Genomic DNA, 17,617 nt, shown 5'->3' on the forward strand with positions numbered 1-17,617 from the left:
CGGACTAATTGCAACGTCCGTTTTTTGAAAAAATATTATTATGATGGGTAAAAACGACGATTAATATTTTTTCGGTCTACGTGCCGAAAAATAGGCGAATAACTACTTGCTTGAACTGGATTTTCGAAAGAGATCTCATATGGGTAATTGCGATGTCCGTTTTTTGAAAAAATATCGTAATGATGGGTAAAACGACGATGAATATATTTTTCGGTCGAATGACGAAAAATTGGCGAATAACTACTTATTTCGATCGATTTTCGAAAGAGTTACCCCATATGGGTAATTGTGACGTCCATTTTTTGAAAAATATCATAATGATGGATGAAAACAAAGTTAAAGTGCTAAAATACAAGGGTACAATTGGTAATTAGGAAAGTCAAAGGTGAGTGGGGTTGGTCAACAAAAGTCAAAGGTGATTAGTAATAGTTAACAATCATTTAGACTGGTGAAAGGTTACGTGGGTTGGTCAACGGTCAATTGGCTTGAATGGTGGTCACTTTAATATTTTTGAGGATGTAATTCGCAAAAAAAAAAAAAAAAAAAAAAAAATTAAAATTGTAATTCGCAAAAATCCTAAATTTAAAAGTTGTAATTCACAATTAATTTTATTTTTTCTTTTGTTGACGAACCCACATTGATCCTAGTGCATAAGAAAATTTTACTTCAGTTCAAGGATATGTTAATTGGACTCTTCATATTGCTTTGCATATTCGTGTTCGTTTTCTGATTCTAGGACACCGGGATGGCATTTAGGCACATTATTTTAGGCGTAAAATTAAACATTTAAACTTATCTGACATTTAGGCATAATCCAAGTAACATAGGTCGAAGAAAAAACGAAGAAAACTATATGAAAGACATGTTTTTTTTTTTTTTTTTTTTTTTTTTTCAAAGTATATACCTAAAAAAAACATGGAATAACTTTAACGTAAATAGGATCTGAGTTTTTTTTTTAATTATTTATAATGTTAATAATTGTGGTAATGTTAATTAATAGTTTAATAAGGAAAAATAGATTTTTGTCATGTTCTTTTTTAACATGCGGTAGCTTTTCAATATTAATTCAAAAAGCTATTTATCTAAAGCCATTTTACCAAATACTAAAAATAACTTAAGCAAAATCAAGAATTTAAAGAAAATTATTCGAGCTAAAAGGTACCCTCAAAACATGTAAACTAAAAACCCATCATATCAAATCATTAGACATACATTCTAATAAAACTAAAAAAGCAAAATGACAATTATCGCAATTAGAGTAATTCTAACATTTGGATTAATTTATTGAAGTAGGTTGCTGACTAAATACAACATATAATCTTAAATTAAATAAGGAAATTCTATAATTAATTTGCAATAATTTTGTAATTGATATATTAAAATTCAGGAATAACTAATGGATTAAATACGAAAATTGTATGATTGATTTGCAATAATTTTGTAATTGATACATTAAAATGTAGTAATAATTTAGTAATATAATATTAATTTGTAATAAATGGTAAAAAAATAGCACTTTGGAATTTTTGCGGACATAGTATTCAAAATTTACCTTGATTGGATTACATACATGGTTATTTGTCAATTAATAATAAAAAAATATTTGAATAAGATAACGATAATACGAAATTTCATCATTTATTAAAATTAAGATTCTTTATATTAATTTATACTAAAAAAATCGTACATTGCACGAGTTTATATACTAGTTAGAGATAAAATAATGATATGTTGATACATATACTATTCCCTCTATTTCTTTCAAACTTCCAATTTATTTTTCGAGTACTATTTATCAAACATTCTTGATTTGTAATTTATTTATAATCTTTAAATTAAAACATAATCAAATGAAATCTTATTTGATTCATTCCAACATAAGGTACTTCCTCCGTTCAATTATACTTGCTACATTTCATTTTTTACGCAATCCAATCCGTAACTTTGATCATTTATATCTTAAGCTATGCTTAACTAAAAATTATAAAAATTTGATATTATGAAAGTGTTTGATTAGAGGACTCAAACAAGATCTAACTTGACTATATTTTTTCTAACACATTAGCCGCAATATATAAAATAAGCTTGAAAGATGAATAGTACCAAAAATTCTATATAGCGATTATCTCAGAACGAATGAGGTATATTAATATCTATTTTTTATAATTTTTAATTTTGCACAATTAGAGATATTAAATATTGAATTAGTACATGAACAAACGTGCAAAAAGCAAATAGAACATTTAAAAAGAAATTAGGAGTATCAAATTCAAAAGTCCAAAATTAAGTGGAAAAAAAAGTATGAACACTAGGGCCTGGAGGCTCACAAAAAGGTATTTCATACTCAGTTACTCTCCTTGTGGGACGGCCTTATCCGTGTAATTTGCCTAGATTTAATAATTTTTTAAAAATATTTTGACATACTAATTTTAAGACTTAAAAGGATAATTCTAAGACTTAAAAATCTAATTTTAAGACTTAAAATGTCAATTTTTAAAGTTTTTAATATCAACTTTAATGTTTGAATCATTCTATTTTAAAGTTAAAATGAGAATTTAATGTCCTACAATTGGTCTTTTAAATTTTGAAATTAATTTTTTAAGTATTGAAATTGACCTTTTAAGTCAAACTATCAAATCCCATGACTTAAATGTCAATTCAAATCCTTGAAATTGGTCTTTTACGTTTTTAAATTGGTCTTTTAACTCTTAAAATTAACATTTTAATTTATGAAATTGATAAAAATATATATACAAATAGACTGACCCAATAAAACGCATCTTATAAGTCACACGGTATCACTCAAGTTTTTGTGTTTCATACTTGTTGAGTTGTTTGTGCCCATGTGAAGGGAAGAAGATAGTGGTGGTCTTCACCGAGCGGCTTTTGAATCCAACATTGGTTGATTTTTAATTTTTTGGTTGATTAATAAGTTAAAATATTTGATAAATAACTTTTCATGAAAACTTTTAAGTCAAAATAAATAAATTTAATTTGTTAAATTTTTCAATTGGTTTTACATGTTGGAAAATTTGAATAAAATAAGATGTTTTAACAATTTAATTCCAAAAATAAGCTTCGAGAATAATTTCCAAAATAAGCGTCCGTACATTCAAACCTAGCCTTGGAGTAAGTAGCTGTTACTAACAGCGACTTAAAATATATATATATATATATGTATATATATATATACATATATATATATATATATACACATATATATATATATACATATATATATATATATATATACATATATATATATATATATATGTTTTTAAGTCGCTGTTAGTAACAGTGACTTGCGACTTTTATTTTATTTTATTTTATTTTGTCTTTCGCTGTTAGTAACAGCGATTTACCCCAAGGCTAGATTTGGATGTACAGACGCTTATTTTGGAAATTAAGTTTTCACGAAGCTTATTTTTAGAATTAAGTTGTTAAATAATCTTATTTTATTTAAATTTTCTACATGTTGGCCCATACTTCCTCTAATAATCATTTAATAGTCAGTACTAAATTTTACCTGACATCTTTCTAAAAAGTTGGCTTATGAAATTAGCTTAAAGCCAAAAAAAATAATGAAAAAATACATAAATAAGATAAAACCGAAAATTAAATTTATGGATTATATTAATAAAAAACGAGCATCTATGTAAAAAAAAATTAGAAATAAATAAGTATTTTTTGCAAAAAAAATTCATAAATAAGCTTCAGTTAAACTTATTTTTTGACTTTTTCAGTCTAAATTTGCTTATTGATTTCAAATTTTCTGTAAAAAACAAAAATAGCAAGACCATATAAAATAAACAATGTAACAAAATATAGGATTCAGAAAAGGAAAAAATAAAGCAAAGGAAGTATGAAGGAAAGTAGAATTCACATAAAGCATTGTCGGCCTATTTTCCAATAAAAAGTGGGGCCAAATCAAACAATATTGGTAAACAAAGACTTCATTGAATTGACTGGTTACAAGTTAGTTGGGTATCCAATTCCACACCACAAACTCATTTCTCACGACATCTCTTTATGTTTGTTAAACCAAAAATTTCATCTTTTACATACTGCACGTTTTAGACTTTTATAATGTAAAAGACCATTGTTGAACCATCTTGATTCGTGAGTAGCCAAGCATCCATCATTCATGCGTGCGACTAACATATGAGGCTTGTATCTACGACTACAAGCGTATACATGCTTCAACAAGACAAGCTTTGATCTTTAACACTCTTTATTGTCATCCAAAAGATGGATAAAAGCGCTAATACAGTTAAGAACAACCAAAATATTTTGTCGTTTTTCATTAAGGATACATTTCCAATTTTCCGGTGTGGAGAAATATTGAATAATAATGTACGACGTAAAATAAGAGAACCTGATTCTATTCACTAAAAAGGCTCAAGTACACGACTATAGAAATCAGTCACACGTTTGGTGAATGCTGCAGGTTTGTCAAACCATTATGCTTTTCTTCTGGCTCAAAAAAAATTTTGGACAAGTAAACTCATAGAGCGCATAGATGGTGAAGGGCTAAAATTATGATTTCAGAGCAGGCAGTAACACTCAGGAAAATCAGGCAATGGCTCACAGAAATATGCTTGGCGAGAAAATAGAAGGCGAGAATTGGGTTTGATGTTGAACGATACCAGTTTCAAGTTATTAGGCTGTACTTGGAAGATATGATTCCAGGAACAACTTTTTAGGCGAAGGGTGACGGATGTCGACAATCAAAAACTGGTATTTCCACTGCTTGTCTTCTTTGTCTTTGAACATCTCACAATAGACTACTCCATCCCCATTAGGCCCACGAATATGAAAGTTCACCTGTAGCAACATCATTACGTAAAGTTCAGTTGATTAACACTTTCCCCTTAATTTATTAGAAAAAATAACGACAACATTTCATTACGCTAATGCCATTAAGTGGGTCCCACTCCAGGGTTTGAGGAGGTCGGATGTACGCAACCTTATCCTTGTATGTCTGATTGATCCTTGGTAGCAAACAACACGTGCAACTTCACACAAATAAGAAGTGCACATGATTTAATGAGCCAATTTACTTAAGTCCATTTTCAGTTTTTTTTTTCTCTTTTTTTGACGGGAGAGGAGGAGCAGGGGCAGGGGTGGGAACAGTTGCGGCAAGCAGCAAATGTGTATAATGCATGACAGACATTCAAATCAAAAACAAATCATTAATGTCCCTCCTGGCTCTTAGTGATAGATCCACTCTACTCCCAGCACAATGCATGCAAAGATGGTGCAAGAAGAATGAAGTTAAAGCAGTTATAAGATGCAAAGTACCCATGTTGTCCAAAATAATTTTCTCATCTGTACAGTCATGTCTCAGCATGCACAAAAATTGCATGACGTCCCAAACTTATCTAAAACAAAGTGATTTTGTATCCTAACCACCACCAATTTTTTAGTGGAAAAAAGGGATTAAATAAGATTCGTTGCAATTCACAATGTACATAAAATTTCTAAAATTTCTCAATGCTATTTCAAAGTAAGAATTGTCACTTTTAATCTCAAAAATCACCAATTCTGAAAGAAATGCTATTTATGCCAAATTCCACATTCATAAGGTCGGAATCATAAACAGCTAGCTAGTTTGAAGAAGAGGAAATACTTTCTAGTATACAATAGGATATAAACAATATACAATGAGTAGCAATCATCCTTTTTCCAATGTTTACAAGTTCTTCCCCGGAATTTTGGTTTGCGCGGGAGGGGGGTGCGGCGGCTCAATTATAGTATAATATACCCAGCAAGGCAAAGAAAAAGCAGAATCTGTTAAAAGGCAGCAAGGTTATATTATTAAGAAGTTACCTCAACATGCTCCACCCCTTCTTCATCAGTCCATATTCTATGAGGTATTCTTTGGCGGGCAGCACGATTTCTAGTCTCCTGGCCATATCCTTTAACAGGCGAACCAATCCTCACTTTAACCTATAACACGCACTTCTATATACGTCATTATTTCTGAATGTATAAGGCTCTTTAAACTTAATGTTAAAAGTTCAGCAACACAATCAATAATTCATATCATAGCATGTGTTATGCATAAAGCTGAGTTATTAGATAAAGATACTTCTATGTTATACAAGAAAATCTGAAAGGACTAATACAGCTTCTTTGTTTAAGACATAAATCCAGTTGTAATCCCACCACAAATAAAACAGAAGAAATCTTTGCTTTCATATTAGGGGATGCAATATGACATACTAATAGTAAGGAACATGGTGTTCCAGGTGTGCAAATCAGAGCCTCATAAAGAAGTCTAGTACAACAATTAGTTCAAGAACTGCATTAAGATATGGAAGTCATTCAGACAGCTTGCATCAACTATCAAACAGACTGTTAAAGCAATCAACCTATTGTCCAACAGAGAACGAGACACTTGTGACCGTAGTGTGAAAATGTGGTACAATGGAGCGGTAATGGGACTAATGAAGTGACTGTAAAGCCAAATATCGACTGAAAGCATGGGATATCCCTTGAGACCGCTAAAAACGTAGGTTTTTTTTTACGCCTTTACAATGCGTAAACATTGGTTCGTTTTTTTGTTGAAAACTTTGACAACACAGCGATGCAGGCTTGATTTTCACTACACTCGTGTCAAATCCCTTAACTACTAAAATAAGTAAAAATGTAAACATCTCTTTCTACACACAACACATTCCCCACCTCAAATATCACTTCTTGACACCTCCATTACTAAGCTAACTACTAAGAAACAGGCAGGAATTATTCTATAAAGTTAGCCAATCAAAGAATATTAGGGAAGCATCAGTCAACATGAGGATAGAATAGTCCATAAAAGGACTCCAAATAAACTAATTGTACGGACAGGTACATCTGTACTTGCACAAAAAAGTAATAACATCTCTAACCTGACTATCGTTTTGAACCTTCTCCAGTGCCTTGCTAAATACTTTGTACCTATAACAGATTGTAAATTCATCAATACTAGGATAACAAATTTACCACAAAATATGAATTCGGAAATGAAAGATTTTTCATACTCTTTTGGTTCAAAAATAAGCTCTTTGAAAACAGCATAACCTGCAGCAGCAGCTACTCCAAGCCCAACAAGAATCACAGCAGTATATGAAGCACCCTCCGTAAATGTGACCGGTTTTTCAGGGATATGATATGTAGGGGAATCAAAAGGATCTTCCACTGTAGACAGCTCTTTCTTTCCCTGTTAGCAAGCAGAGAAACTATGAATCAGGAAGAAAAACCACTACATAACAATAAGTTGCACCTATATACAATAAGCTAATTTATATTTGCACCTATAAACCATTAACAGTGTTTGAGCCTTTGTTCTTCCACTTGTACACTACAACAATTAACAAATGCTTTCTCTTGACTTAATTTATCTCAAATACAATTTACTTACGAAAACAATCTATATAAATCAAAGCTTTTAGTATATTCTACGGTTCTTTGGTTTCAGATTATAGTGAGCTTCTAAAATGATTCATTAATTTATGTGCACTAATTATTTATTTGAAGTTGTAGGTGATGTTTAGTACCAAGGGTGAATGAGAAACATTCTTTTTGTTATCACTAATAAGGATTAAGTAGCGTACACCAACTTTAGGAATCATTTAATGACATTAGTGCAATGGAATGTAGTAATGACAATTAGCGAAATAATACGGTATTTTTTCATTTTGGCAATTGCTTTTCTTTACCTCTTCATTTGACTTTAAAAGCTATCACATGATACTCATCTATAGGAGAGGTGCGGGAAATCTAAGAAAAGGATTGGCAATTTGTTGTTGGATTTGAAATGAGAATAAGATGGTATTCTTGAATCTCCTTTTTACTTCTTTTTGGTTTTTATTTTATTTTCAATTTTTTTTCTTTCAATTCTCCTCCCCTTTGATTTTAACATTTCCTTTCTCAATACATTTTTTCTCCTCTACTGCTTGGTTTATCATCTTTTTTTCTTTTTATTTGATAACAATTAGAAAAAAAAATTAGACAAAATGCCTTAAGAAGTTGTGTTTAGAAAGCCCCATATGCCATTTTGCAAAATTTACAAGGAAAGAACTCATAAGACAGCAGACAGTATAGGCAAAAATACACAGAAAAAAAAAAGAAAAAGAAACGAAAAAGGGGAGAGTCAAAGATAACCTAACCCTGAGGTATTCTATAAAATTAATATAGCAGAAGTGAGAAAACTGCCTCAAATCTGCAACTCCGCATAATGCACAAATTGCAATTACTAATCTGGACAGCTGAAAATGATAGGTTGCAGCCTTGCAGAATAGTAGGGGATATCCATATTCCTTTGCATCAAGCTCTGGCCTCTAAATCTCTTTTTCTTTTTCAGAGTTTTACCTCTTTCATAAGAATGTTTCCAAAACATAACTTTTAAAAATTTCCCATAATCCCATCATTATGTCCCATATGTTTGTAGGTATAAAATAGGAAATTTTCAACATCATAATTTCTTCAAATTCAGAATATTCCATGTTAGACACTCAAAGTCATACATGTATGCACAAGAATTTGTGATTTGCGAACATGACTTCCCCAAAAATGGAATTCTAAAAGAAGACATTGCTATTGAATAAAAGATGCAAAACGATCAAGCAAAAGAACATTCAACTGAACAAAAAGACAAGGTTAACCCACAAAGGCAGCAAGGACGATAAAAAATTGACAATGAGACACACCTCTGTTTGTTTCTGCTTAGGTGGCTTTGATGCAGTAGCGGATGCATACGATCTGTAGAAGGATTGAGTTGCCTGAAGCAGCCTACGATTTTCACTCAGCTGGTAGATCAAACCAGAATTCAACAAAACCAAGGAGTATGCCTGACCTAACAACAGATTTAATAGATGCTCCGATTTAAAAAGAGTACAAGCACAAATAATGAACCACATCATACAGATTCAATGTGAAAGTCAAAAGCACTAGACATATTGAAAAATACTACTCAATTTCACTTCTTCCATCATATTTCATTCTAATCAGTCTTTATGCAATCGGACAATCATACTTTTTTTCAACAAGAGAAGGTAGTGGTATGTAAAGAAAATAATGCAAAATGTTGTATAACAAAATGATTCAAACATAAAGCTAAAATCTATAAATAGAACTGATGGTTCACAATAAATAACCAATGTCACATGAATTATTCTAATAATCCCTCCGTTCTTTAAAAAAGTTCTCATGTCCATTTTAGGGTGTTTCAATTGTTGTTCCTATAAACAATCTTTCTATTTATATCACAAATTTTGAACAAAAAATAACCTTGTTCATCCTCATTTTAATATTTTAATAATGCTTAGAGTCCTCACATATCTCCCACTCACTTTCATTTCAACATTTTTATATTTCTTATAGTCCCCATATATTTTCCACTAACTTTATAAAAACATTTTTTAATTAATTATGGTCCCCATATTTTTTCCACTAACTTTCTTTTAATATTTTTTTAATATTTATAATCCTTATTTTTTCTCCATCAAATAAATTATTCAATAACTTATTATATCCACTATCTAAAAGATTTCATTTTTCTTAATTTCCGTAAACATTCCTTGTGGGAACTTTATTACGAAACGGAGGGAGTAGTTCTTATGTGTACTAGAATGCACATGTATAATAAAAAGATGTCCTACAACCCCAAGCCACAAGCAAAAGTAAGCGATAGAAACACTTAAAAAATTCCACATAACCGCTAACAACACTTAGCAAATTGTCATAAAAACCCGAAAAGTAACATAATGTTTGGAATTTTAACTACTTATAAAATGTTTCTTTTCATCCCAATTTCATAAAATTTCTATATTAGGAAGGCAAAACTTTTGGAAGTACCATAATGATTAAACCAATGAAGATCCAATGAAGTACCATAATGATTAAAGAAATGAAGATCCAATAGATTAGCCTTGCCAAAATAATTGCAACAATATCAAAGCCTTAATCCCAACATATGGAGTTGGCAACATAAACCAAACAAATCAAAGTGATAGATCATCAATATTATAGATTACAATTTATTAGTCCATATCTAATATTAACCTATCTAATTCTAAGTAAATTAATATCAATGATCATCCATATATATTCTAACATTAGCATTCATATCTACCTATAGTTATATGCTCATGCAAATCTCAATTTTTGCAATCCATTCTTCACACTTGTCATTTTCGGCCTACCAACTTTCTTTTCTAATCCTCTACAACTTCCAACCTTACACTTTTTTAAATGCAATTTCCAATCTTCTTTACACATGACCAAATGTAAGTTAAAGATTTTCTCTCGTATTGTTTTCAATAATTGAGACTTCAAGACTCTTTCTTATGTTTTCATTACAAACTACACCAATTATGGCATGTCAATTCATCCATCCTAATATATGTATCTCTGCACCCACCCACCCCAAATCTATCTAAAATGATATCTTCTTAAAGCCCAATTACTCATATAGTAGTACCATACCTCGATCATATAATTTTCCAATCCCAGCCACTTGCACTAAATCTTATACTTTAAAATTAAACTAATAACTTCATTCTTGTATAAAAAGAAAAAATTAAAGCACTCACTTCAAAGAAGCTCTTTTGTATCTAATTTTATAGCTAAGTACTTTCAAGCCAAATGACATTCCAAAAAATTTTCTTAAATTGGCTTTATTTAAATCATTTAATTCTACATAACATCTTGTTAATTTGCTCCAAATTAATATTAATTTGCTCCAAATCAACAAAATTTTCTTAAATCAACTTTTGTATCTAATGTGCTTTACAAGTGCATTTCTAAGTTAATTTGCTCCCAATTAATATTAGTCCCTGATTCCATTGTCTCACCTTCACATGGGGCTTTCGTCAAAGGAGGAAGCATCCTACATAACATCTCAAAGAAAAAATTCTCCAACAACTTGCCTCATAAAAGTTGATATCAAGAAGGCATATCATATGACTCGGCTAATTGGGGTTCGTAGAAGAAATGCCCAAAAGTTTGAGGTTCCCTAGGAAATTTGTTACCTTAGTTATGGAATGTATTACAGCAACACAAATCTTGTCGATGCTCGCCAAAAGAATTAAGAGTTAATGTGGGCTAAGACAAGGAGATCCAACGTCTCTTCACCTTTTTGTTATTTGCATGGAATACTATGCAAGAACAATGAAATCCTTGACAACACTCAACGCTTTAATAACCATCCTCTATGTAGATCACTTTCCTTGAACCAGTTATGGTTTGTAGATGATCACATGATTTTTAGTAAGGTGTATCAAACAACTATTGAAATGAAAAATTGCTATGTACTTCTCCAGTGTGGGATATGAAAAGAAATTAATGCTTCTAGTTTTTCCATAGGTAAATTCCCTTTCACCTATCTCGATGTTCCCCATCAAAACAAGAAGTCTGAAGGAATTTGAATGGGAGCATTTAGTGGAAAAGATGGTAAGTAGGATCAAGACTTGTTCAAGTAAGTATTTGCCATATTCAGCAAGATTTACAGTATCCTGACTATCTTCACAATCTATTAGTCACAAATAACGATGCTTCGTGCAAAATTGCTGCAAGAGTTGAAAGTATTTGTAGATCCTTTCTTTGATATGGTACCTTTGATGGGTAATAAACATTTGCTCACACAAGACGAATGGTGGCCTAGGTGTTAGAAACGCTGTCGTAGAAAAGATGGTTTAGCACATTGCTATAAACAAAGAGCCCTTTTCGATTAAGTGGGTTCATTCTCATTACCTAGTTACTAACAAAAACGCAATTAGTGGGTATATAGTGCTGGTAACTCAAGTAGTTGGATCATGAAGCGGATTTAGAAAATGAAAGTTCATATGTTGAACATCAAAATGAATCAATGGAGTTGTTCTTCAGATTACAACATCAAAAAAATTTACAAATCCCTTACCTTGCCTATGGACACTCAATAATGGGATAGGATGAAATAGATAAGCAGCTCACTTCTCAAATATATGGCCAAGAAACTCTTCGCTTAGGCAGCTTTAAAATGGGCTCATTTACATGATTTAGGCTAAAAGGAATAAGGTCATCTAGGGAGGCACTTTATTGACCAAAGGTGCTCAATACTCTTAAACAGTCTTGGTGTGTTAGATATTACTTGGCTTGACAAGCTCAAATGCTAGTAAAACATTATTTCTCACCCTTTAGAGCTTGGGTAGGAGTCCAACCTAATTAGTTTGCATCCCTCCCCTCAAAATGGTCGCATATCATCACAATTGTATGGAAAAATTTATTTAAGTTTACCGCAACCGAAATATAGGTCACACTAACCATGAATTCGTCTACATTGATTGTGAAATCCGTTTTCCAACAATTAGTGAAATAGTATTATTGCACTATGCCAATACACATATGGCCTACTAGTACATCATACCCATACTTGAGTGTGTGAAGCATTGCTAACAAAAATCAATAAAAACTTAACTAAAAAAACTCCTGACATTGTTCTAAAGGGAATGGATGTACAAAACTCTAGCCTTGTAAAAACGAGGTTGAAAAACTTGAAAAGAAACAATAAACTAAAATGGTAGCAATTAAAAACTTCCATTTAAGCTTTACCAAGGAGATATAAAGCAATAAAAAAAACATCATAGACTTTTTGAAACCCAAAGTGATGCCAATTTATGATAATATACGAATAATCGCTAAGTCAACCATAAAATACTCTATGTGGTCACAAACCTTTCATCACCATTGCAGTCTCTTTTCCAATTTCATTGCCAATTGCAGCACCAAATCCAAAGTACCTATCACAACGAAGAACACTCAGATAATAGATCCTGAATGTATTCCGCAATGTTGCTTCAACCACAAACATATACAAAATCATGGAAAAGCACAGTTGTCACATTTCACTTGATTACCCATATCCTCATTAAATCATTGATATGCATAGGATTACAAAACATAAGAAGAAAGAAGGATGAGAAAAGGCTTCATTAGAAAAACATTAGAATCATAGACATAAAACCATAAATCTCAAATCTCAATGCAAGAGAAAGCTGTAGGAAACAATGGGTCCCTAAATCTAAGTACAAATACATCCCTCCCCACCTATGATACATAGAAAAAACAATAAGACCGTTGAGATATCCGTTTCCCAAGTAAAAAAAAGCCAAAATTATGAATATTGATCCATTATAACTATCAAACTACATTACATAAACCCAATATTATTATGTGGCTCCCACATAAGCGGGGCTTGTGGGTCAAATGTACGCAACCTTACTTTGTAACGACAAAAAGTTATTTTGGGTTGACTCTTGGTGGCCAAATCTTCAAGTTCTATGCCTATGTCTGTAGGTCAGTGATGAAAAAAAATTTTGTTTTTGGCATTGTGAATTTGATGGGCTTTTGAAAGGAATTCTATGTGATTCTTTGTGTGGGTGGTACAGTTGTAACAAACGCACATAAAGTGATAAAGAAGCAATCTTTTTAATTAAGTAATGCTAAGTGTCACAAAAACACCAAGCTTGAATCCTCCAAAACATCATTCAATCCAAACAATCCTCAATTGGAGAAATAAGTTGAAAATATTCACTCAAACTCAATAACAAATGAAGATAGCATTCAATTTTGAAAAAGTAGATTACATTAGTTTCAAAATTAGTTATTAACATTTAGTTTAGTAATGCAATTATATGCCTTCTCGCAAATTATTCCTAACTATCGCTCAACCCATTAACTCGATCTCATATTTCTGAATCCATTAAGACGAAATCCATAATCAACCCACCAAAAAGCGAGACCGAAAAGGAAATAACTGAGAAGGATAAGCATAAAGAACTTACCCACGAGTTTGTGTTGCTTGTGGAAAGGATGAAAATGGTGTAGATCGAGAAGTAGAAGATGAGGGAGTTGCAGAGAAGATGCGTTTTAAGGAGGGAAGAGAGCAAAAACTGTTGGATCGTCGGGCAGAAGAAATTGACTTTGTTACTCTTGACGCCATTTTTGAGGAATGGGGGAGAATTTGAGAATGGAGCAGTGTGATGATGATGAATGAGGGTTTTGAAGGCGGTTTTACAAGATTTTTTTTTTGCTTATTTCCCAACCGTGGGCCGATCCGGCTAAAATGATCGCATTAGATAGAAGTCATCAAATTTGCAGGATTTTATAATCGAATTGGTTTTGACTATATAATGATGTAAAAATTTATATAAACATAAAATTTGATTTTAATACAACTTGAATACTCGACTCGGAACGTAGTTGATGATTTAAATGTACAAATTTCTTAGACTTAAATAAATAATAAAACTTATTATTTTATGTGTATCTTTGAATATGCAGAATTATTAAGAAAATGGTGAGGATGATAAAATTGTGGATGTATAATTAAAAGTGGGAGAAAATATATAAATAAGAATTAAATAAAATGTAGAAACACTGCTCAAAATTAAAATTTTGTAATGTAATAAGAACATACCAAAATAAAATGGTTGGCAAACTTATAGGGAGGAGGGAGTATATATAAATAAAAGTTTTAAATGAATAAAAAATTAAATTATAAGTTTCAGTTTTTATTTTTAACCTGCTTTCTTGTATCACTAAAATTGCTACAAGTATAATAATGTACATGGTGAGACACGTTCAAAACAAAAGTCAATATGCTAATAATTTGTATTAGTTAACTATGTAATCCATACATAAACACATCACACAATAAGACCATCTTAAGACTATGTGTTGATGAAACTACTATTATCTTTAATGAGAATTCTTGAAAGTTGTAACATGCCTAATTGGGGAGTAAAGGTAGTTTGTTTCTCAATGAGCTTATTAGTGTTGTTGATTGGCCCAAAGTTTATCTTTGGACCTTGGCCTCATATAACACCTTAACTATTGGGACTCCTGCATGCTTAAGTTTTGAAAATTATCCATTAACCTCATGACTCATGAGCTTGGGTTCCTCTTCTTTCTTATATTCAAAACAATCATCATAAAGTTTTGTCAAATACTTTAATTTATTAAGTGGTATTGTATGAGATCGTTTTACCATAAGATGAACTCATATAATTAGTCTATTTTTGTAATTGATCACTTTAAAATTATAAGTGATTTTTTTAACTCACTAAATATATACATGAGTCTATCTGATAGAGATATTATACCATAAAATCGTCTCATTTAAGAACTTTTGTTAATTTATGGGCTATCATTAAATGACATGGCATCATTCCAACTGCTTACAAATCTTGCCAAAAAAATAAAAACAATATCATCAGCTGATATATATTAGAAAATATTTTATATTTCATACATTATTACCAAAATATTTTAGACAAAAAAGATTCCTCCGTTCCTAAAAAGAAGTTCTTGTTGTTTCATTTATTATTTTCATAAAGAATTTTTCTATTCATATAACAAATTTTGGATAAAAAATAACCTTATTCATCTTCATTTTAATATTTTAATAATGCTTATTATCTCTAAATATCTTCCACTAATTTCATATTAACATTTTTATATTTCTTATGCTCCCCACATATTTTCCACTAACTTTATAAAGCTTTTTTTATTATCTTAAAATACAAATATCACAATTACCCTTAAAGGTAACTCTTTTTCGATCTACATGCCGAAAAATATGCAAACAACAGAGTTTGGATCATGATCCTTTATCTTTGTCTATCAATTTTCCTAGTTTTCCTGTCTCGAAGGTAGTATCTGATTAAGAGCACGCAATTGTATATCGTTATGTACTCCCTACATGTATATGGAAACTATTAAAAAATTTAAAATGGTTAAATTTAGGTAGTTTCCAACTCGGGCTCAACAATCGAGGCTTCGTTGTTTAGAGGCTCGAGCAACCCACAGCAGGCAGCAGGTAGCAGCACTGACAATGTCTGTGATGGAGCAGGCGAGAAGCAGCCGGCGCCCGGTGGTTGGCCCGTATAGAGTATGAATCCATGTCCATAATTCATGGGCAGTAGTAGTGAATGAAATAACGAGGTCGATAATGTCAAACTTAATACATGCAAGAATCCATGACATAATCCTACCATCATTTTGTTTCCATTGTGGAGTTACGGTCGTCGGGGGAATTACGGTGATATGATTGAGCATCCCCCGATCGCCAAGTTCAACTTCCATTTCATTACACCACTTGGTATAATTTTTTGAATTTTTCGGATACTTTTGGTTTTTTATTGAGTTTTGGGTTTGTTTCAATTTTTTGGTTTCTTTGTTGGAAAAGGAGGATAATTTGCTTCACCTCTGCCAATGAAAACATCATGTTTTCCATTTGATTTTTTTTGTTGGTTTGGTTTGATCGGTTTTGTTATGATTTTTTTTCTTCTTTGGATTGATTTTGGTCGATGTTGATCAATGGTAAAATATCGATAGAGTTTTTCCGTCCAAGAAAACCTTATGGCACTAATACCATGTAGAAAATCATAATGCGGAAATAAAGTTTGATTTGGGTTTTAAATACTTGGTTTGTATTAAATTATCAATGAGAGAAACAGCTCTATTTATACAAGTGATTAGGAGTAAAATAAGGAAACAAAATATTAACCTAAACAAAATAATAGGAAATAAAATAACCTTAATATCCTAAATATTAAAAAAGATCTTAGCTTCTTAAAACATAATATTCTAAAATAATATCTTTATTTTTATTCTACTTCCTACTTTCCCACATTTTTCACCTACTAACTTGTATTAGAGCCAAGAGCAGATCTAGAAAAAAACCAAATAATGTCGATATCAATAACATAAAAAAATCACACTCTGAACGTTTTAATTATGGTAATTGTCCATGTCGAGTTTTCATATTTTGAAAACGGTACAGTGCATAATATCATCATTTTATAAGTTTTGTAATAAATCGCATTCAAAATAAGTTAAATTCATCAGCCATCTTGTTGCGTAGCTCAATCTTAATAATATTCATCGTAGAGAACACCCTTTCAATTGCTATGAATAAAGTTTATAATAGATATATAGAGGATAAAAATAGGGTTTTTGTTAGAAATTACCTTCTAGATCTTTTTTTTTTCTTTTGCCAAAAACTACAAAACAAATGTTATTTCTTTGTTAAAGACTACCAATTATTTCTTATGTAAATTGCACGTGACTTGCACATGCTACACTTAACGGAAATTTAGATGTTTATCGTTAACTAGTAGTCTTTAATAAATAAATAACTTTTTCTAGGTAGTTTTTGACAAAAAAAAAAAATTAGGCAGTTTATGACGTACATAAACCCTATTTTGTAGCTAGTTTATGACATTTTATCCTTGTCTTAATTTATAATAACACATTTTACAAATTTGTATAATGTGTATTTAAAGATATACGACTCAAAAATTACTTTATAAATTATAAAAATGATAAGTAAACAAACAAAAAGGACGGACGGAGTAAAACTAATCTTATTTACAATTTTTTTAATTAATCTTGGTTTTTGCAGGAAGTAATAAACCTGTGGTGCAATTCGAATAGTAGTCCCAGAAATTTTCGGATTGGTTGTATGACATGTAATCTTAATATGTTCAAGGCATATGACTTAATAATGTATGATGAACTGAAATGCCCAAAAAATTTGAACAATCATTCAAATTGTCATAACAAAATGCTTCGACAAGCAATTGACAAATAA

The 17,617-nt window shown here is 31.0% G+C and overlaps 1 protein-coding gene across 1 annotated transcript; it reads right to left on the reverse strand.

Moving 5' to 3' along the window:
* Positions 1-3,884: 3,884 nt before the first annotated feature.
* On the reverse strand, positions 3,885-14,121 carry LOC130813016 (probable mitochondrial import inner membrane translocase subunit TIM21). Its single transcript, XM_057678694.1, has 7 exons — positions 13,806-14,121; positions 12,697-12,761; positions 8,694-8,839; positions 7,026-7,204; positions 6,894-6,942; positions 5,830-5,949; positions 3,885-4,824 (listed from the first exon to the last, which is right to left on the reverse strand). The coding sequence occupies exons 1-7, from the start codon at positions 13,961-13,963 to the stop codon at positions 4,660-4,662; spliced, it is 882 nt and encodes a 293-aa protein (XP_057534677.1). The 5' UTR covers positions 13,964-14,121; the 3' UTR covers positions 3,885-4,659.
* Positions 14,122-17,617: the final 3,496 nt, after the last annotated feature.

Source organism: Amaranthus tricolor, chromosome 5, assembly GCF_026212465.1.
Source record: "Amaranthus tricolor cultivar Red isolate AtriRed21 chromosome 5, ASM2621246v1, whole genome shotgun sequence".
NCBI classification, from domain to species: domain Eukaryota; kingdom Viridiplantae; phylum Streptophyta; class Magnoliopsida; order Caryophyllales; family Amaranthaceae; genus Amaranthus; species Amaranthus tricolor.

What these genes read in the sequence shown, in the direction of transcription:
- LOC130813016 (XM_057678694.1), bottom strand. Translation starts at nt 13,963, where the DNA reads ATGGCGTCAAGAGTAACAAAGTCAATTTCTTCTGCCCGACGATCCAAC. An exon ending in CAAGCAACACAAACTCGTGG is followed by an intron (nt 12,762 to 13,805) that starts GTAAGTTCTTTA and finishes TCGTTGTGATAG; the next exon opens with GTACTTTGGATTTGGTGCTG. An exon ending in AAGGGGTGGAGCATGTTGAG is followed by an intron (nt 4,825 to 5,829) that starts GTAACTTCTTAA and finishes ATGTTGCTACAG; the next exon opens with GTGAACTTTCATATTCGTGG.